This window comes from Theobroma cacao, chromosome 6 (genome assembly GCF_000208745.1).
Source record: "Theobroma cacao cultivar B97-61/B2 chromosome 6, Criollo_cocoa_genome_V2, whole genome shotgun sequence".
In the NCBI taxonomy this organism is placed as follows: Eukaryota; Viridiplantae; Streptophyta; class Magnoliopsida; order Malvales; family Malvaceae; genus Theobroma; species Theobroma cacao.
The window spans coordinates 23,214,861-23,236,876 of NC_030855.1; the positions used below are offsets into that span (position 1 = coordinate 23,214,861).

The window sequence follows — 22,016 nt, forward strand, 5'->3', positions numbered from 1 at the left end:
GAATCCCACTTATAGAAAATAGCAGAGATGAAAGCATTTATTCGTTATTGGACAAATTCAGTCGGAATGATTAATGCCTTTTCTTCGGATCTTTGCCAAATCTGCTAAAACCGACGAGAGATACTTGAAGAGATAAAATTGCTATTAGAATTAGACAATCGAGTTGATCGATAAACTTTTCTAAGCATATAATTAAACAGGCGCTTAGTTTTAATTGGGCCACTCCTTTTAACAGCTAAGTATTCTTTCGATGATGCTCATGGCTTGTAGGGTGTTTGTGACTGTAAACTCAGTCAATAAGCATAGCGTAAAGCTAATTAGAGTAAACTATCTGACTAATTCAAAGGTAAATAAAAGTTAATTAAGTGTAATGGGATCACTTAATTAACATTGAAGGTGAAAGAAATGGAAGCAAGAAATACCAAGTTATTACAAGCAAGCCCCTCCTTGACCGAGGCTAGTTCATCGTACAAATAACAAAGGAATGTAACAGGTCATATACAGGCGAAACTTTGATATGTACGTTTTGCCACGTCATTAAAGACCATTATCTTGGTTATCTGTGTCACAAACAATTTAGGTTTGCCTTCACAAATTATGCCACTTCAGCCTGTTAGACAAATTCAAAGTAAAATCATCACTCTCGAAGGGCCAAGTGGTCAACCAGCACCCTTCAGAAAGGCCTATAAATAGCCAACTTTGCTTTGAATGAAGAGCAAACAACACCATTAGCCTTCCTTGAGCTCTTTTATAATTTGCAACAACTTCTTCATTTCTTGGTCTAAGACTAAGAGAGAAACATGCAAAGCCCAGTGAGGTTTTCGAGCTGCAGAGGTGTGGCCTTCGAGATCAAACCTCATGCAGACCCATTTGCTACTGCTACTCCAGCTCAAAATGAGACCCGCAGCAGCAGCAAAAAATCTTGGTTTCCTTGGTATCAAGGGAGCTCATCCAGGGTCTTCCCTTCTTCCATACAAAGATCCGCGAGTCGAGCAAGCAGTCACTTCTGTGACCTTGACCTTGATGAAGATGAAGATGAAAATAATGAAGCTGATTTCGTATTGGAACGACTAGAAGAGGGCAAGGATGAGGAGAAAGAAGAGAAGCCAATTTTTCCGTCCGCAAGCAAACGTGAACAAACACCAAAGCCAGCTCGCAAGCAAGAATCAAGATTATCGGTCATTTTGCTTGACCAAGGGCTGTTAACCGTATACAAAAGACTCTTTGTGGTCTGCTTAACCGTGAACATCATTGGTTTGGTGCTTGCTGCCACTGGACACTTTCCATATGCAAGAAATCGAGCTGCTCTTTTCTCCATCGCAAACATTCTTGTTTTGACGCTCTGCCGAAGCGAGGCCTTCCTGCGAGTAGTGTTTTGGCTTGCAGTCAAAGTTCTGGGAAGGTCTTGGGTACCTCTCCCAATCAAGACTGCTACCACATCCCTCCTCCAAAGTCTTGGCGGGATACACAGTAGTTGTGGAATTTCTTCTGTTGCATGGCTCATATACGCATTAGTTCTTACTCTCAAAGACAGAGAAAGCACTTCCCCTGAGATCATTGGTGTAGCCTCTACTATTCTTTCCCTTCTCTGTCTCTCATGCTTGGCCGCATTTCCCCTAGTCCGCCATCTCCATCACAACGTCTTTGAAAGGATTCATAGATTCGCCGGATGGACTGCTCTTGGTCTCCTCTGGGCCTTTATCATCCTCACAATCTCCTATGACCCAATAACCAAATCTTACTCAAAAGAACTTGGTTCGAGGTTGATCAAACGGCAAGAGTTCTGGTTCACAGTTGCCATCACCATCCTAATTATCATCCCATGGTTGACAGTAAGACGCTTGCCTGTCAAAGTCTCAGCTCCTTCTGGCCATGCCTCCATAATCAAGTTTGAGGGCGGAATAAAAGCCGGTATATTAGGGAGAATCAGTCCATCTCCCTTTTCAGAATGGCACGCCTTTGGTATAATTTCTGATGGAAAAACTGAGCACATGATGCTTGCTGGTGCAGTGGGCGACTTCACAAAATCCTTGGTCTCAAATCCACCAAGCCATTTGTGGGTTCGACAAGTGCACTTTGCTGGCTTGCCTTATCTAGTCAACATGTATGACAGGGTTTTGCTGGTGGCAACAGGTTCAGGAATCTGCGTTTTTCTGTCATTCCTTTTGCAGCCATGCTCAGCTAACGTATGCGTGCTTTGGGTGGCCAAAGGTATCGAGCAAAACTTTGGTAAAGAAATCAAAGAAATGATGAGCGGGCATCCAAAAGAGAAGGTGATTGTCCACGATACAGCTGTGTTAGGCCGTCCAAACGTTTCTCAGATGAGCGTTGATGCTGCTAAGAGATGGGGAGCTGAAGTGGTCATTGTTACAAGCAATCCAGAAGGAAGCAGAGATGTGGTCAATGCTTGCAAGGGAGCAGGGATTCCAGCCTTCGGTCCCATTTGGGACTCCTAAATTATTATAACCGATGGCACACTTTCTTAGATTTATTTTTTCTAACTTTTCCTTTGATTCCAAAATTACAATGGTTTGTTCTAAACGTGAAGCTCCCCTGTTCCGCATCGGTCAACCCTGGAGAAAGTGACTGTTATTAGCATGACGTTAAGCTAATCCTTGCCATCGTGAATGTATTTCCAGACTATGTCCAATAACTCAAAATACTGTTTGATAAGCTTCTTGACTTACCATTTCAAGACTGGTTTTTTTCCCTCTACAGTATCCCTGTTTTTCTACTTCCAAATAACTTTATCCTGCCAATTGCTTTATTCTTACTACGAAAAACAGAATGGATGATCAGTTAGGCCCTGTGAATCACCATTCAAATTAAGCTGATAAAACCCACTGTAGCAGGATCTTCAAAGTAACTAATGGTAATAGGAATAAATGCTGACAGGATATTATGTAAACTACTGTTACTGTTAAGAAACTAATACTCCAGGCTCCAGTGGATAGCAGTGAGACGAAAACTGAAGTATGATGACATAATCATGATAAATTTAGGTAATGAAAATAATCATTGTGCTATAGTGAAGGCTGCTAAGACAATTTCATTTGTTCTATTATTGACAATTTTGTCAGTTTGACTTTCCAAGTTCCACGCACACGCTGCCAAACACGTATGGGTTTCAATAACATGATGCAAGTTGAAAATGAGAAAACGCATTTTGTCCCTGTTCCCTCATAAACATAAACAGAACCATTAAACTAAATTTTCATATTTTAATAAACCCATATCAACTAGTAGATTAATTAACTAAAATACAGTTTTGTTCCCCCGTGATTTCCAAAATGAGACTAATTTTGTAGAGCAAATTAAACCAAGTAAATTTACACGTAAATGGATCCTTGTTCTCTAACCAACATCTAAATCAAACCCTTGAGCATTTATTGTATGGGAAATTTTCCATTCAAAGGGCAGAGGGTATGAGGGGAGGTGTAGAATAAGAGCCATTAATTAAAGCCAAGGCTATATAACGATAGGCTGCCTCGGTTAGATGAATTCCATCCCATTGGGAGTAAAGAGATGGATTTTGACATACTTCAGATCCAGTGTGACCGCACCTAGCTGAGTTATTGAAATTGTAAGGACCACCACCTCCACAACATGCTCTTAGAATCCCACCATAAAATCCTGTATACCCAACAACGTTCAATTCAATTACCCCATGTCAGAACAATAAATTCAACAATCAATTAAAAAATATTTAAGGTATTAATTAGCATGTTCTATATGGCAGCAGCAAAGCATGCACTATATATGGAGTAAAAAATTTTGTTAAGGTTTAATCTGTTTCACCTTCGCCATTTAATACCATAAAATATGAATGGAAAATTTAGAATAATAATAATAATAAAATGAAACATAATTTTTACCGTTCATGCATGAAGTTGAAATTGAAGGGAATTTACAAGAACTGACCGTGATGTAGTGGGGTATGAACGAAACGCATTGCCGCACCGTAGTAATCAGCATAAATAATCCTGACATGGGGATACTTTTGTCTCAACATAGTCAGGGCTTGTTTGAGCTGATCATTGTGATACCTGGCGAAAGCATTGAATTCCTTCAAGCAACCATGGCGGTCATAGTCTGCCTTGTTAGGGCTTTGAAACAAGGTCAAGTAAACCGCGGAGCAACCAATGGGCAAGTTCCCTGGCACCATTAACTCGACTGCACCTTCCTCTATCAATGCCTAAAACAAATAGCCACATGTAGGACTTAATAATAACCATGTTTACAAGTAATTAGACTTTGGAAGAACTCAACAATAATTTTTCTAGCTTGGGGACCCCCAAAATTTGACATGATGGAAAATGCAGGATCAGACCATTTTTAGTCAGAATAAGGACAAAATAGTTAGCTGTAATTCTTTGGCCTAACTTACACTGGTAGCATTAGTAATTACTCCAACGACCAGAGGTACTGTAGCTTGGAGCTGTTTAATGCCTCCACCAAGAAAGAAGGCGTAATTATAGTCATTTCCACCAATCTCCCCCACCAGAAAAAGTGATTTTCCGAAGAAGTCATCACAGGCTACGACAGAAAGAAAAATTTTATTCCAAGAAGGTACGGTGGAATTACTGGACTTGGATGAAAAATTGTATCACTACATATAACACTCGTAGTCCAGAGACCAAAGAGCTGGAAAAAAAATCACCTTGTTTATTGGAGCAAAGGGTGGACTTCAGCTTCCTGAACCAACCAAGCTGAACATTCAAGGAATTATTTGTCCATAAGATTGATCCGATGTTTCGTTCGTAGAAAAACTCTGCATCAAGTGCAGTGGCCCCAGCAAATGCAAAGTTTACTCCATGTTCAGAACTCTGGCCTTCTGTTACTGCTAGGTAAGGTGGCAAATAGGGCAAACTAAATGCCTCAGCTGGATTTAAACATTATAGAAAAGCGTAGTTAGGAGTATGAAATCCGAGTTTTGAATCAAGTTGATCTACTAGAAAGAATATCAGGGAGAGACCAGAAGAGTACCAATAAAATCAATGATAAGACGTCCGTCAGAGCATCGGCCTGTTGCGTGTTGAAAGAAGGTCTCACCGTAAGGTAGCCGTCCAATGACTGGAAATGCAAGGGCACCGGAGAGAAGGAAATTCCCAGTGTCACTAAGGGAGTCACCAAAGTTAAATATCGACTCATATTTTTGGAGGCTTGATGATAAAACTAAGCCAAAGATTTGGAACAAGATTATGAGCAAAAAGATTTTCTTGTTCATGGTAAAGGTAAACGACCAAAGCGGGAAAAGATTTGAGACAGGGAAGTGGCAACTTGCAAATGTAAGAACTTTGCTCTGTTATAAGAAAGTTATACCCCAAGAAAACCCATGTATCTTCCTTGTTTCTGGCAGTTGAGCCTCAAATAAGTGCATCCCATTTAAGTGGTTTGGTACTACCAATATAACTCGTGAATCTATTCAACAATGTGGCGCAAAGGGCCCATTAATACTTGAAGCGGAAAAATTGAATTGTCCACCGCAAAATGTGTTTGAAATCAGACAGATCAAATAAGACTTCATAAATACAAACAACCTCGGCTCCATAAATTCAGATCGTAACTGTTGTTCCTTTTTTATTAACGATCCAATTTTTCCAGGTTGGATAAATTAATGCGTTCCCTTTTTTGAACTGTAGGTTTTCTCTGGCGGGAAGCTGCAACAAGTTTCAATTGATTGGTAGCTGTAATCATCCCGGCTAAAGAAATGTATGGCTGGTTTTTTTTTTTTTTGAAAGGCGTGTATGGCTGTTTTGATTATATCAGTTTGGTTCCAGGGAATGAAACTAAGCCTACATGCAAGTTTAGCCAACTGGTCTTGTTTTGGTTTCTTGCATTAGCTCTCAGTCCACATGAATTTTTAATGGATGCATAATCCAACTGTAGTACTTGTTAAGATGCAAATTATTAAATTTTCTGGCAGATGAGCTGTTAATTGGTTGAAAAAACTGGGAAGGGGAAAAAGACATGAAAAGTAGCCGCAAACATTTGGACCGCCCTTTGTTATGCCACCGAGTTTGATAAAGCTTCTCTAACCAGCTAAATACTGATGGATCATGGAACAGTGAAAAGCAATTCTTGGAAAAGCCTTTCTATCTGAAGGTCGAATCCATTTATCCACCTATTCCATTTACCCTTAAGGTCATACTTTTGAATGGATGACCCACTTCAAGTAGGAATAATGGGTTGGGTTGGGTTGGGTATGGATCAAACAAGAAAATTGAACTTAAAAAAGGTCTAGTAGTCACGAACAGGTCCTAATTGCATTCAAGAATACATACTTGCTCTGTAGAACTGTGGGAAAGCACGGATTCTGATCACCTAATAAGTGGCCAAGTTCCAGCTCTCTCAAATTACAGGTTTTACTCAGCTGCCCTTAAATTTTAACTATTAACACGATTATTGGAGTTAAACTTTTATATGGGCGTACTATTATATAGAGACAAGGAAAAAAACGAACACATAAATACTGAACCAAAATATTATATAAGAACCAAAATTTGTTAAAAATTATGTAACATGTATGACTTGAAATAGTCAATCAAGATCTAAAACAAATAACAGTACTCATTTTAGTAATTGGAGACAGATTATATATAAATTTTCAGATAAGATCCTACTGTATATCCTATTAAATAACTAATAATTGGTATTAATGTAAGAATTACAAACTTTAATAGCTTCGCTATGTCACAACTTAAAAACCAATAGATAATTTGTAACTATGTTTATTGCTATTTCTAACAATCACTCAACTGGTTAGGTTGTTAGGTGATAAATATGAATATATTAAATAAGGGATTAATATGTTTATAGTAATAACAACAATTAATATGGATAAACTAATTTCAGCAATCACTCTATCAATTGGTAAAATTGTCATGAAAATTAGCAAGAAACATACTTATAACTTATATATAATGACTTATGACCATTGAAAGCAGGCATGGAACTTTGGAACAATAATAATAAAATAATAAAAGTTATTTTTCTTTTAGTGCATGTTTAGTTGGGAGAATGGAATAGTTATTCTGTTTCTATTCTTAATCTTTTTTAAGATTGTGTTTTATTTACGAAATAATTATTTCAAGAGAGATCAAAATAGTTATTATCAACTATTTCTTAGTAATGAGCCGTATTAGTTAAATGAATTGAATTGGATAATGGATACGATATTTGAACACTAAATCGGAGATAAATGAGCAAACGGGTTGCTAAATATTCAACCCAATTACACCATTCTCGTACTTCTTATATTGTTTAAATTATCAAGTAATTATATATCCAGGGGTTAGGTTAACGTTTTAGCCCCATGTTGTAAAGTAAAATCTCAAAACTTAAGCATGATACAAAGGTTTATCGGGTATAAATTTCAATTGTGCGGCTGTGGGCTGAAAAAATTGATGTGGCTTCTTTTTTACCTGATGTTGGGGGCGAAGCTAAGGGTAAAAGGCCCTAGCCTTATGGAGCAAAATTTCAATTTTTTGTACGAGAAAGGGTTTATTTGTGTAGATTTCCCAACTTCATAAATTAAGTAAAATCTGAACTGTGCCATGTGGCCTTCTTTATATGTGAAAGCTGTTCTTGTTAAAACCAAAACCCTAGCATATATACCTTTAAGGTTAATCAGTCTTTTCCGTTATTTCTCTATTTAATTAATCTTCTTGGGATGAGCTTCTTTATTTTTGATTGTTTGTCATGCGCATTATGCAACTAATTTTTGATTCCCTAATAGGTAACAATGAACAAAATGAAGGAAAACAACAAAGTACTCTACGTTAATCAAACAAGTAGTCTGACAACTTAGTAATCTTGTTCATAACTTCTATCTTGAATAATTACCTCAGGAAAAATTGTGCAGGGAATATATTAATTATCATATCTTTTGCTAGAAAATGGGTATGGTTTTGTATAGTTTAATAACAGTGACAGAGTCATGATTTCGTGTTTGGAGTGACGAGGATAATATCTATAAAATAATGACATTTTTTAAAACAGGTATACTAAAAATTTAATGTTTGACAAAAGTATAAAGTAACTTAGATGAAAGTTCATGTGAAAATTACATATATAACTCCAACTACACTTTAAGTATATAAAATAAAGATATTTCTGAACAACTATTACATTCTAAGATTGAGTATTTTTAACTGAGATCGACAATCTTTTATAAAGTTGAAGGCATCTATAATTGAATTAATGTCAAAGCCTTGAATTATTTCTTTTTTAATGAGAATGATTAATGAATTTATAAGAAAATCATCTGACATTCTATTATGAATCTCATTCTTAACGGTTTTCATAGCAGAAAATATTCGCTTTGATGTTGCATCGGAAACTAAAAGAATCAAGATAAGTTGGATCAATTTGTCAATACGAAATTAAACTTTTGATATTTCTGCCTTTTTCAACATTGGACCTAACTTAGAAAATGTAAATACATTCTTTAAAACCTAATTATGAAGAATATCAAATTGAATAAATCCAATTGATTAGATTCAATCGATAACCTAGATGTATTTTAGTATACTCAGTAAAATTATCAGGATAATATTTATTTGTAAAGTTGCAAACACTTTCAATATCAAACGATTCAAAATAATGCTAAGGATCCAAAGGTGTAAGAAAAAAAATAGCATTTTTGTTTATATTTGGTAAAAAGAAAAGAAAACAAGAATTGTTGATTGTTAGATTTCGAAGAAGTGAGGTTTAAGAATAATTTTATTTCAATAGGTTTCATTTTAGTTCTCAATTTATTAAAATTAGTTGTTAATTAATTATTATGGGATATCTCACTTAATAAAACATTATTGCGTGACAGTAAAGTGTGTTCAAATGTAAGGGGACTATGACAAGGGGCTTTGATTGAAAAAGGGGATAGGTTACGAAACTAGCAATGTTGAAAAGATGGGGAACACGGAAAAGTAAAAAAAGGCTTTAGATTTGACAACTGTAGCCTTGTTAAGAGAAGAGATGGAGATAAGAGGAAGTAATTAAAAAAGATAGGATTGTTGATATGATGACAGGCTCGGGGTAGGTGAAAGAAAAAAATCTAGAAAGAAACGTATGTATTTTCAGAAGAAGAAAAGAGAAGACAAGTTAGGGAGATATGGCCTATCGAAAGAAGTGGTGAAAAGATTAACAAGCTTAAGCCCAAAATAGAAGTTACTAAGGCTCAAACTCCAGAAGTGGGAACGTGCATGAAGGATATTAGCTCAATAAGGGTCATGGTGGTTTGGAGCAAATTAATAGTGCGGCAATTTTAGGAAAGGAAAATAAAAGGCAACAGAGTCCAAGTTAGAGGGTCTTAAGGCCAACAATAAAAAAAAGCAATGGGAACTTAGGGGAAAAAATTTAAAAAGTGGTGAGGAACGAATTGAATGGGAACAAGAGGAAAGGAATAGGAAGAAAGTACAAAATAAAAAATGAGTGCAGATAACAGACAACAATGATGGCGAAGTGAAGCCAAGAGTTGGCTAACACCAAAGCTTCTAAAGAGCAAAAGAGAGAAAGTCAAATGGTTAAGATTTTGCTAAAATCGAGTAGAAGACAAAGTGGCAAACAAAGGGAGAAAAATAGAAAGAAGAGGAGTAAAAATATGGGGAAAGGAAAATCAGGTACTCCAAAGTTAGATTCGAAGAATAGAATAGGAAGAGAAGGAAGTTCAAGGATCAAATTAAGGAAGGTTTAGAGATGAAAAAAGCAGATAAAAGAAATCGTATCTGACCCAAATATAAGGAAACGAAACTCAACTATCAGAATGGAAGCCGAAGAGATTTAGAAACTAAGCAAAAAGCTACGCTTGAATTTAAAAAGGAGAAAGAAGAGGTCATTCAAAGGATTATTGAACAATGATCGTGAGTCAAGACACGTAGTTGTGGATGTACAATCATGTTTGCATTTATGTACAATGAAAGAGATTTAACGTTGGGTACTAGAGTAGTATAGGGTGAGTAAGTTGGATAGTAATTAGTACAGAGAAAAGAATTGTATTTTTGGGTTTTTTTTTTTTGCTCTCTTTTTGTTGGTTGATGAGGTTTTTTGTTGCTGGCTTTTTTGTGCACTAGGGGATGCTAGATTATTATTTTCTACACCCAACTTTACCTTTGGGCATTGTTGCAATCTCTGTTATGGCACAACTATTGTTGATTTTGGGCGAATAGCTGTGTGTTACGTTGTTTGCCTTTTCATGCTCACGCCAGTTTCAATGTCATAAGAAGTCTTCAGTTAAACAAGCTAGAGACTTTTAATAGCATGATGGCCCTCGAAGCGAATAAAATTTTACTTTTCAAAAAAATAAAAATATGTTAAAAAATTTTAAATTTTTTACGTGGATGAACCGCCTCCACTAGCCCCCTCCCCTTCTCCTCTTGTTAATAAGTAGCTTTTCGTACCCTAAAATCCAGATGCTGGACCCCCTGTTACCATAATTTAACATGGACCGTTTTTCTTTATAAATTGTACTATTATCTTGTGAAAACCAAAGATAAATTAACCAAGTTCACCTTCAAAAGTTGTCCATATCCCTAATCTAATCTTGGTGATGGCTTCATCTCCTTCTCTCTGTTTATCCAAGCAACAATTGCTTAGCATTCTTCTTATCATTACTATTTTAATTCTCAAGTGTGAGTGGAAGGGGATGCTACAAATCAATTATCAGCTTCGGAGATTCCTTAGCTGATACTGGAAACTTGGTCATACTTTCACAAGCCAATAAACCTCCTGCTGCCTTTCCACCATATGGAGAGACATTCTTTAAGCAACCGACAGGGCGATTTTCTGATGGTCGTTTAGTCATTGATTTCTTCGGTCACATGTCTGATTTGAACATGAATAGATACTTTAATTTTGGGACACAAAATTTTATATTTTAATTGATAATGATCTTTTGAGTTTTGCTTTTGCATAGTTTTGTAGCTCAGAATTTCGGACTTCCATTGGTACCACCATAAATTTGGAGCGGGTAATGGAAGAAACCTAAAGTTTTTGAAGGGCGTAAATTTTGCTGTGGCGGGTGCCACGGCGCTTGATAATGCATTTCTGGCACAGAAGGGAATCATAAATCCAGCCACAAACGTTTCTTTGGGAGTTCAAGTGGGTTTATTCAAAAAATTATTGCCATCTCTTTGCTTGTCTTATTCAGGAGGCAAGTATTTCCTGTATTGTTGTTGTTTTAGACGTAGCCATTCCTCACAGATTGACTTCAGTCTTCAATATATATACTTTTCCTATGAAAAAAAACCAAAAATATCATCTCCAACTATGGCCAAGTACTTACTGTCAGAATTACCGTATCGTTTGACAAAGGATTATCACTGGCGAACTATTGATATCAGTTACATATTTTACATGCGATGATGATTCACAGAATGCAATGAACTCCTCCAAAACTCCTTGATTCTCATGGGAGAGATTGGTGGAAATGATTTCAACTTTGCATTTTTCCAAGGGATTACGACTGAAGTGATTCAAGGATTGGTCCCTGATGTTATCAATGCCATTTCTTCAGCAATTCAGGTAAGAACCTTGGACTTGGAGTAAAGTAGCCAGCGTAAACTCTTGTGCTAATGTTTAATTAGTCAGCATACAATGAACAAGGGTGGCGTCCACCAAGCATTGCAGGCAAATTTCCAAAAAATATCAACTGTATTAATTTTGATCTACTGCATTTTGGGAATAATTATTAAAGGGTGTTTCCTTTTAATACAATGTTGTAGGAGTTAATGAAGCTGGGGGCAGTGACAATTCTGGTTCCAGGAAATCTACCAATCGGATGTCTGCCAATCTATCTAACGCGTTTCCAGACTTCTAATAAGCAAGAGTATGGCCGCTCTACCGGCTGTCGGACCTGGCTAAACGACTTCTCCCAGTACTATAACGGAATGCTTAAAAACGAGCTAAACAAAATCCGAAAGCTTCATCCTCGTGCCAACATTGTTTATGCAGATTATTGTCAGGCTGCAATACCCTTCTATCGTTCTCCAAGGCAGTTTGGTACTTTCCTTGTCTTAATTAACCCTACATTATTTCACTATGAACCTGATAAAATAAAGCATATGTAGTTTACTATCAGCTTAATCTTGTTTCTCTCCAGGATTTAATAGCACTCTTACTGCATGCTGTGGAGGGGGAGGTCCATACAATTTTGACTTGTCGTTAGGTTGCGGTAGTCCAGGCACGACATCCTGTGGTGATCCTTCCTCGTATGTTAGCTGGGACGGTATCCATCTCACAGAAGCAACCTATGGATTGATTCCAAGGCGCTTTTGGATGGTTCGAGTACCATTCCTCGGCTCAAGATCCTATGTGCCTCATCATCTGCTGCAAGTGATTAACGTAAGATCCAAGCATAGCCTTAGCCAATAAAAGATGCTTCTCCTTCTTGCATTTCGATTGTAATCTTTGGTACATTGTCCTAGGCATTGTACTATACATTCTCTTATGAAATAAATATACATACGTTGCATTTCACACTCATTTTGAAATGCCCAATTATAAAGATTGAGTAAAGAATGGTTGAATCGGTTGTACATTTCAAAGGAATAATTACACATATTTATATAAGGTGATATCGTCAAGAAAAGGAAAGGTCAATGTACAGCAATGAATGGTGATGAAAAAATTCAAGAAGACTAATTGACTGTTGACTACAGCTAGCTTGATTTGCTTGATTTCTGTCTATTACCAATATTGCTTTGTTTTCCATTTTTTCACTACAATACAAAATAAGCTCTTATATGATTTTTTTTTATTTATTCATGTTACACGACAATGATTTATCCTAACTAGTAAAATTTTGATCCAAATAAAAATTCAATTGATTATAAATAGTAATTATCTAAAAACTCAATTGATTGCCATAAAAAGATTAAAAAAAAAAAAACAATATAAAACATCTTTTGTATTTTAACCAAACCAAAAAAAAAAAAAAAGAAGCATAGCTTATAGCTTAAAGCTCATTTGCTTCACATTTTTAGGACTTTTCTTATTTCTCTTTTTTGGGTATCTCTCATTTTCTTCTCCATAGTGGCTGCACTTCCCCCGTTTCAAGGTCATTTGTCCAAATGCCTACCCTTTATTTTGCAGGATTTGACTATCTGGCTATTCATGCTTTGTTTTCTTCATTTTTCAACTTATATTATCTTCTTGTATACTCTCCATCCCTTCAGCATTGCCTTATTTAATCATCAGAAGGCACTATCAGCAGATTAGTAGAGTTTAGTTTTGGATTACATTATAATCACTTTACAAACCCCACAGCAAAATACAATTATCTGTTGGATGAAAGCAAAACTATAAACAGCAACACAAAACCAGGAATCTTGAATGTGAGAATCTTCTAATTAATCTACTTAATTTTGGTTGGCAAACTTGATTCCCTTCTCAATAGATGCTTTGAGCTCTGGCTTGAGTTTCTCAAGACCCTGTTTCTCAAATTCAGAAAGTAGACCAAGTCCATAGACTTTCTCAACACCATTCTTTCCCAGCTTTACCTGCAGTTTTGAAACGCAAAATTGAGCTTAGATAAACAAGCCAAAAGCGTCATCCACCCAGATAAATAAAACTAAACAAATATATACAAACAAGGTTAGCAATTAGGCATCCCACTGCAGTTAATTAATTGCTATATGACATGGATTTCTGCATAAGTCCCCTTACAAGAGTTCTAATCTATAGTTTAACACAATAATGCACAACCTACTAATCCCAGCTATCCAATGATTTAACACATCAGATTCGAACATCTCAACAACCTTTACTGAAATCAGCAACTTAACTTTTGCAAAAATACAGTAGTCTAAAGTCATTTGGTCTCAGTAATTGGCATTATTTTTTCCACCTACTAGGTAGTTAATTATCAAAGATAACAGAAGCTATGGTACAATTAGATTCAATAATGATGTGTTGATCTTGAAACTTTTAGAAATAATCAATTGTCCATGAATTAGAGTTTACAGCTCTAACAAATAAATGAATACTAAACTTATAAACTAAAATGGATTTTCTTGCTATCTAATTTTAAACTATCAAGGATTCAAGATCATAAGTTCAACTGCATTGGCCAAGATAAACATTGCAACCAAAAGAAAGTAGCAGTTCATGAGATGCCATAGAGATTGATAGTTATCTGACATCGTAAACATGCTCATATTTAGATGAAATCTATTTGAATATAATTGCCTTACACTTTGACGATATAAAAGATAATTTATATGTCAGGAACTCACTCACGGCCATTAAATTATCTTTATGAGTCACGCTTGTCTTTACCAAACAAAAGATAACAAAACAAACACCATAAAAGTTCCAATAACTTTTATCTAGTCACCTGGGAGGCAAAGAAAGGTAATTCTGTGACACTCGATTGCACAAAAGAACACTCGACAATGTCTGGGACTCCATTAAGCCCCTTTATGCAAGCATCAGCGAAAACAGCTCCAGCATAGCTGCAGCAGATATCATCAATTAGTTTTCAACAGCATATATATTCAATTCAAATTTCTTGGAAAGTTTCAGTACCAAAAAGATAAAAATGGTTTTAGTCCCCAACCCCTATTCTGCTAGTTTCTGGAGATTAAAGGATCATGAGTAAACCAGAACCTTCAAGAGCTCATGCAGCTAAAATATATGGTGGAAGGGAAGCATTCTGCTACTTAAGTACAAGTGCTAGAACAGGGTAAGATTATCTTTTATATGCACCTGGATCTAACACAAGCAATGACTTCAGGCCATGGCAATCTCTCACCTCAACGTATAATACTAACTCCCCAAAAATGGCACAAGTTATTTACTAACTCCCAGCAGTCGTTTATTCTTCCAGGAATAATCACTAAAGGGGTAAAGTGATAGTAGACAATTGACTACCAGTGAAAAAATCATCACAAAAAGACTGCTGTAATTACTTACGCCATTGATAGTGTTGCAGATCCCTTTCCAGCTTTTGCTTCAACAACTTCTGTTCCTCCATCCTGTGTTCTCTTAGTAAGAGCTTCTATGTCATCATCAGGCAAGTTGGCTTTTGGTGTGGCCTATTCATTCGTATATAAACAATAAAATTGATAAACTTAAACAACCGCAATTAAATTTGAAGAACAAAAAATCCAATTTGAAAAATAGAAAACCCAAGTACAAACAAGACACACACCACATATGGAAAAAGGGAGAGACCTGAGAAAAGAGTGGGAGGATAGTGATGCCAGCATGGCCACCAATTACCGGCACATCAACATCTGCATATGCAAAAAACAAGGCTAATAGCAGGAGTCATTTTTTCCAGAATACTATAAATTTTCTATTTGATCTTGCATTTTATTGGCAACATAATAAAGTATAAATAAGGGATCCACAAAGAACGCAAAGCAAGAAGATAAACAATACCAGCCACTGGCACTTTAGCCTTTCCAGCATAGAAAGTTTTAGCCCTGACCACATCAAGTGTAGTCACACCAAATAGCTTCTTCTCATCATAGGTCCCTGCTTTTTTGAAAACCTCAGCAGCAATTGGGACTGTTGAATTCACTGGATTGCTTATCATATTGACCAGTGCCTAACCCAAAACAAATTACAAATTCATGAGCATATCACAGGCAAGATATAACCAGGGGAGACAAAGTCAGGGACTCACATTGGGACAATATTTAGCAATGGCTACGCATAAGGATTTCACTATTCCAGCATTGATGTTGAAAAGATCATCACGGGTCATTCCAGGCTTTCTTGGAACACCCGCAGGAATAATCACAAGGTCAGATCCTTCCAATGCTTTACCCAGCTCTTCTTCACCCACATAACCTGCGACCTAATTGGCAATAAACAAAAAAGAAAAAGTGAAAAACCTCGTAAAAACTAGAAATTTGAATTGAGAAAACATAATCCTTTATTCTCCACTAAAGAACAAACTCTTTTCAGTCAACATAAGAATAAAGAAGGAGGGATGTAAAGAAAGAAAGAGAAGGAAAAAAGACCTGAGCAGGATAGTTGATGTGGCTGACATCGGCCGCAACACCGGGAGTATTGGCTATATCGTATAGAGAAAGGGAAGAGACAAAAGGGTTTAGCTTCATTAGCAGAGCCAGTGGCTGTCCAATGCCCCCTGCCGCTCCTAATATCGCAACTTTCCTTTCAGGGTAGGACCCTGCGGAGTAGTAGGACCGACTCAGGAGATGGGTTGATGCACATGTGCTAGGTGATGCTGCTGCGGCCTTCTTCAACGCAGCCACTGCAGATCCCAACATGGTAATCTTCATTTTGAGTTAGAAGAGAGGAAGAGTTGGTGGTTGAGTTTTGCGAAGAAAATGGAATAGTAGAACAGAAGAAATGCAGAGGCTTTAAAAGGAGTGGAGTGGATCACTGGGAAAAGTGAAATAAAGAAAAACAAAAAAGTTGTGGCTTTCGAGGAGTTGGAAGCTGCTAATGAAGTTTTGACATGTGGACAAGTTTGTTCTTATTTTATGGTAGTATTATGTTTACTGAATATTGGAAAATAGTCAGACTGACTCCAATACTTTCTGCGGTAAAACTTCTTTACATTCAATTGTCTCCTCAGGGAACCGCGAAGGCCGGAGCGGGGGGCGGTGGAGGTGGAGGTGGCGCGTCCCGCTGCTGGACAGGGCGGCACCCAATTCTTAAAGATCCTATGTGCAACAAAATGCATTGATAGAAAGTGACTGAAACTATGGGATAACCATCGTGGAGTCCAAACGGAAACAGACAATCACTACAAGAAGGAGATTACAGTTCGCCAACTACAAGAATGGACCATATACAATGTTGTCTTCGTCTTAAATTTTACTTGGTTGCTCTCTTCTATGCCTCCCTTGCATGTTGTGTTTGTACCCTTCTTAGGCAAATGCAAGAGATTCAGGTTTTGAAAGACACGACAAAGATTTGACTTGACAGTTCAAATTGTACTGTTAAAATTGGAGAACACTATGTAGAGACATGTTTCGAGGAAATCCCTTGAAAAGCGATCTTCTAGCAGCTTTTCTTTTTCAGTTTTTGATCTAGTCTTGCCAAGCCGGTTTCCATGCTTCAGATCGAGACTAACAATAACATATGAGTCATATGGTTAATAAAATCCATTTTTCCAAAAAAAAAAAATCCCTAGTGCTCTTGAGGATCATTCTGAAAGCCATTCCGAAAGGATGGCTAGGATTGAAAACAGAAAACTTGCTTCTGATCTTTCCACTTAATAATATTAAGTTTTCTCACGGGTTCTTCCATTGTTACAGAGATTAATATTTGGTTAATTTCATGAGACCTCCAATCATTAGACATAGTTAGGGATTTTGAGCTTTACAATTTAACCCCTTCAGATGACAGCTTTATCCTTAATTCTAGTGATGACTTATTTAGGCTGATTCTGACAGACAACACCTTGTTCACAATCTACTCATTCATTAGCTCTTTTTGTTCATACAGATTTATTCACCGTGATCATGTACAAGAAATAAAATGGCTCAACATGTCAACATAGAGTAACTAGAATAAAATTGCTGCACTTTACAAAGTATAATGCAGTAACAAGATTGACAGAAATCTCATCCATGCCAAGCAATTCTGTCCTATCTTATTTCAAGCTTACAGTGCCTCAAATTTGCCTTCCCCTAAACATTCAGAAATCAACAGCACTACTGAGGATTTGGAGGCCGGCTGTTAGCAGAGGAAACTCTGGATCCCCATTCCAGAAGCTCTTTGCTAGTGTCATCTTTGTGTGCAAAAACTTCAATGAAACATAGTGAATCCCTTTTTGCTCCTGTTGCTGTGGATATTGCTTCTTTTAGTTCTTCCTCTGTCCGCACCTATATTTAACACTAGAAATATCAGTCAATGCTTACCAAACAGGTGCTCTGCATTAACAGTGGATGATAAATCATTTGAAAAATAAAACTACCATTTGGTTGTAGTTAAACAAGGCCAAACTTTGGATTTGGAACTTTTGATCAATATATGCATACTCTTGTGATTAGGTCCAGAAATATCTTGAAATTTTCCAGTAACAACAATAAACATTTTTTGCACCAAACAAGATAATCTAAGAACTATAGCCTAATGCAACAATTAAGTACTATGATGTATCCTCTTGATTAAGCTATGGCTTGTTGGGCCTTCCATTAATTATGCTAAATTACTAACCTTGGCTGTCCAGCATTTGCCATCACCATTGTGGATGGCATCAACAAGGCCACTGTAATTCCAGTTCTTAATAACATTGTAAGGGCCATCATGAATCTCAACTTCAATCGTATAGCCTCCATTATTGATAAGAAATATAACGCTTCTTTGTCCACATCGGATCATTGTTGAAATATCTTGAGCTGTAACCTGAATAATTGAAGAAAAATATTATTAGTTATCACATTCTTTTTTTATCCAAATGTAGAAGTAAATTATTCACTATTTGTTAGTTCTAACTTCCAAGCAAATATTGCAGTATATGACTGTCCTAGCCAAGGTTCAGCTTCTCTTATGCTTATAGTACGTATATGGAGCAACCTTTTTACAAAAAAAAAAATTAGTTCAGTTGCTTCACAACGATGACAATGAATTGAAACAGTAAAAATTATTTACATTTTTAGAAACTGCAACCTTTTAGCACGAAGTTCCTTTTCAATATCAATGTTATTTCAAATGTTTGTTGTTCCCCCTAAATGTGTCATTGAAGTTCTACGTAAAAAATATTATCTCGCCCACCTGGAAACTACCATCACCAATGCAAGCAATCACACGCTTGTCTTTAGCAGCCTGAGCATATCCAAGTGTGGCACCAACTGACCAACCAATGGATCCGTACTGCATCTGGAATTCATAACTGCAAGCAATAAAAAAAAAATATACCCACTGCATAATAAGCACACATGAGTCTCATTCAAAACTCAAAGAAACGTACTATTTCAAATGATCAGGACTTACCCGCAGTTCTCTGGAAGCCGGAGCTTCTGACAATTGAACCATGAGTCTCCAGTTTCAGCAATAACTGCAGATTCTCCGCTTAGCATATCCTGTTAAACAAGGTCGACCAATAAATGAGATAAATCAAAGTAAATGAAAGAAATAAGAATCAAAAGAAGTGTTTGCATCTGGTTATGCATAGTTAAGTCTAAACAATTCACATCATCTCTAAGTATCATGGACGTCATACAGATTTAGTTAGAGAAAGAACAAAGGATAAGAATGTGACACCACAAAGTAAGCAAGTGTTTCCACCTTTTATAGAAATAAAACCTAAAGCAGTAAGGGCCAACAAGGCATGTCTTACATCCTTCAGTGCATTTGTTAGTTAACCATATTTTATTCCAAATGGAGGCCATCTTAAAGGTCCAATAATGTCATAAGCTCATTCCTTCAGTAATTCTATATTCTAAACTACAGTAGTGAAGAGGATATTTTCAAGTCATGACTTTAGTGCCTACCTGAATGTGCTTAAAGAGAACATTGACTCTCAAAGGCTCATCATTTCCACGCTTCAGAGGCATGCCTGGAGGGATAAAGATTCGTCGATAGTTCTCCACAGCAGTACTATTTCTCTTCAGCTTCTTGGCCAATGCACTTAAGAAGTCAGTCATGAAAACCCAGCCAAAAGAAGGACCATTGCCTATAGTGACACGATTAGGTTGCACTATGACTGCTTTCTCCTTCGTGAACAGCAAAGAATACCCTACAGAGCTGTAATCATTGAAGATCGGGCCAACAAAAACATAGGCATCAGCAGATTCCACTATCTCCCCACAAAAGCTGGTGCTAACAGCACCCCAGTATGTTCCAATAAAGTGTGGATGGTGTTCTGGCACCAATCCCTTGGCTGAGGGCATTACAGCAATTGGATACCCACTGGCATCTGCAAGCTCTACAAAGGCTTCTTGTGCCTTTGCAACCCTTAATTTAGGTCCACCCACAAGGACAGGCTTCACAGCTTTATTCAGAAAATCAGCAGTAGCTTCCACGGCTGCTTCTAATCCTAATTGATTGCTTACCCTGCAAAAAATTGTAAAGAATAAGCATCACAAGCATGTAACTTAATTCCATTCACATCTGAAACAATATCTATTTAACAGCCATTATAATGAATGAAAATTTCACTCAGCCATCAAGGGCATTCTTTTAGAGGTCTAGACAAATGGATAGAAAAGAACGCTACTAATTCTTTTTATGAATGCTAATACGAGACTTTGCTCTCTGCATAGCACAATTGTGATACATGTATATAGCACCTAATAGTACACGGAAGACCTGTGAATTTGGCTAAAGCTAGAATAAGTCCTACTACTTCCTCACAATAAGCCTTGGATAGCTTTCCAACAAAAACTGCCTCTGCCCAGTTATGGCTAAGGCTAACTCTAGGCCCCTCAGAATGGTACCCCATATTACAGAACACCTCGGTTTTTTTATTCAAATTTCAATATATTTCAACCATTTCATCTAAATAAACTAACATTTCCCTTTTCTTTTGGCCAGGTTCCTTTCTTAGCTTCAAATAGCGTCCATTAATCAAATAAAATACATGGAAAGTAGGTTATAATAGTCACAACTCTTAACAACCTTCTGCAAGCATATGAATTGTTCCTCTTTAGGATGAATCAAACACAAGCACTCATTTGCCAATTGCACATTTCAATAATGTTAATGAATTAAATGCCTCAAAATATACCACAAGCAATGTAATGATAACTCAGGGAAAGACTACTCTGATTCAAGGGAAGGGCTAATACAGTAATGTAAGAAGTCGGAAAAAAACTTTACTTTGGAGCAAGAAGGAAGGGCACTGGCTCTCTAGCAAAAGTTGGATGAGGAATTCCAGGCAAATTGCAGCTGATACTAATGTAAACCGGCTTACTTTCCTTTAAAGCTGTCGATATTGCAGTATCTATAAGCTCATGTGCGTCATCCAAGTTATTCACCACCGCCTGTCAAATCAGATCACCCCCACACCGTCCTTAATTTAGGAACTTACTCTAATATCAAACAAGTTACAGAAGGCATAAAAATTACAACCAAAATAAGCAAATATTTATATCTGCTAAATTGCATAAAGACATCATATTTATTATGAATATAACTGAAAAAGTAGCCTTTAACTTACTTGGGCACAGGTGATGGTTTGAAAGCACCTCAGTTCTTGGCTAAAATCAGGTAACCCAATAGTATGATGCAAGATTCGGTTGGTCCCATAGTCATTAGAATTAGGCCCTCCAACTATGCAAATCACTGGCAAATTCTCACTATAAGCACCAGCAATTGCGTTAAGCGCGCTGAGGCCCCCAACAGTGAAAGTCACCACGCAGGCTCCCACGCCTTTAGAACGTGCGTAGCCATCCGCTGCATATCCGGCGTTAAGCTCGTTGCAGCATCCGATCAAATTCAGCTCAGGTTCTGCTATAAGGTGATCCAAGAGAGTCAAGTTGAAATCACCAGGAACTGAGAACACGTCCTTCACACCAATCTCCACGAGCCGCCTTGCTAGGTAGCGTCCTAGGGTGCCACGCGAGGCACCTCCACAGACCGGAGGAGCTAAGGAATTGGGATGAGCTGATGAACCGATTTTATTACCAGCTTCCATGCGGTAAAAGCTTTTGTACTGAAATGATTAAAACAAAAAAGGAAGAGGTGGGAACTCTATGAAATGAGTGATGTTTAGAAACTATTGAAAATGAATTACTTGGTGGGATTTTAAAGGTTTTGAAGGAGGTATTAATACAAGTTCAGAGAAAGCGGGTTTGATTAACAATGGGCTGATGATAAGGAAAAAGTCATGTTCACTGGCTAGGCTTTGGTGGGTTTTAAAGTTAAAAAGCAAAGCAGGATTAAGTGAAAACCAGGTTTAGGTTTCTCTGCGGTATCATTTGTGGTATAGCTGTCGGTTTGGTACTGTGATTTTGATTATTATAAGGTTTTGGGTAGGGAATATCTAGGACTGATGTGAGGGAATAATAGTATCGGACATGAAAGGGACCACGAGATTGGAAAACAGGAGCAAGTTGGTCTGGTTTTCCATTACATTCGGCTCTTTCGGGTTT

The 22,016-nt window shown here is 37.1% G+C and overlaps 4 protein-coding genes and 1 pseudogene across 4 annotated transcripts; 2 read left to right on the top strand and 3 right to left on the bottom strand.

Annotated features, from left to right (window-relative positions):
• LOC18596722 lies at window positions 448-2,654 on the top strand. Its single transcript, XM_007025371.2, has one exon. It carries the CDS (start codon window positions 801-803, stop codon window positions 2,454-2,456), a length of 1,656 nt encoding a protein of 551 aa, XP_007025433.2. The 5' UTR covers window positions 448-800; the 3' UTR covers window positions 2,457-2,654.
• LOC18596723 (GDSL esterase/lipase At5g45910) lies at window positions 3,202-5,378 on the bottom strand. The gene is made up of 5 exons (XM_007025372.2): window positions 4,987-5,378; window positions 4,661-4,882; window positions 4,388-4,536; window positions 3,922-4,195; window positions 3,202-3,633 (listed from the first exon to the last, which is right to left on the bottom strand). Exons 1-5 carry the CDS (start codon window positions 5,225-5,227, stop codon window positions 3,410-3,412), a joined length of 1,110 nt encoding a protein of 369 aa, XP_007025434.2. The 5' UTR covers window positions 5,228-5,378; the 3' UTR covers window positions 3,202-3,409.
• On the top strand, window positions 10,620-12,463 carry LOC18596724 (annotated as a pseudogene).
• On the bottom strand, window positions 13,202-16,366 carry LOC18596725 (malate dehydrogenase, mitochondrial). The gene is made up of 7 exons (XM_007025374.2): window positions 15,969-16,366; window positions 15,629-15,802; window positions 15,382-15,550; window positions 15,172-15,233; window positions 14,911-15,032; window positions 14,333-14,450; window positions 13,202-13,496 (listed from the first exon to the last, which is right to left on the bottom strand). Exons 1-7 carry the CDS (start codon window positions 16,248-16,250, stop codon window positions 13,356-13,358), a joined length of 1,068 nt encoding a protein of 355 aa, XP_007025436.1. The 5' UTR covers window positions 16,251-16,366; the 3' UTR covers window positions 13,202-13,355.
• Window positions 17,381-21,853, bottom strand: LOC18596726 (pyruvate decarboxylase 1). Its single transcript, XM_007025375.2, has 7 exons — window positions 21,083-21,853; window positions 20,743-20,906; window positions 19,416-19,977; window positions 18,916-19,004; window positions 18,697-18,814; window positions 18,139-18,327; window positions 17,381-17,804 (listed from the first exon to the last, which is right to left on the bottom strand). The coding sequence occupies exons 1-7, from the start codon at window positions 21,557-21,559 to the stop codon at window positions 17,634-17,636; spliced, it is 1,770 nt and encodes a 589-aa protein (XP_007025437.2). The 5' UTR covers window positions 21,560-21,853; the 3' UTR covers window positions 17,381-17,633.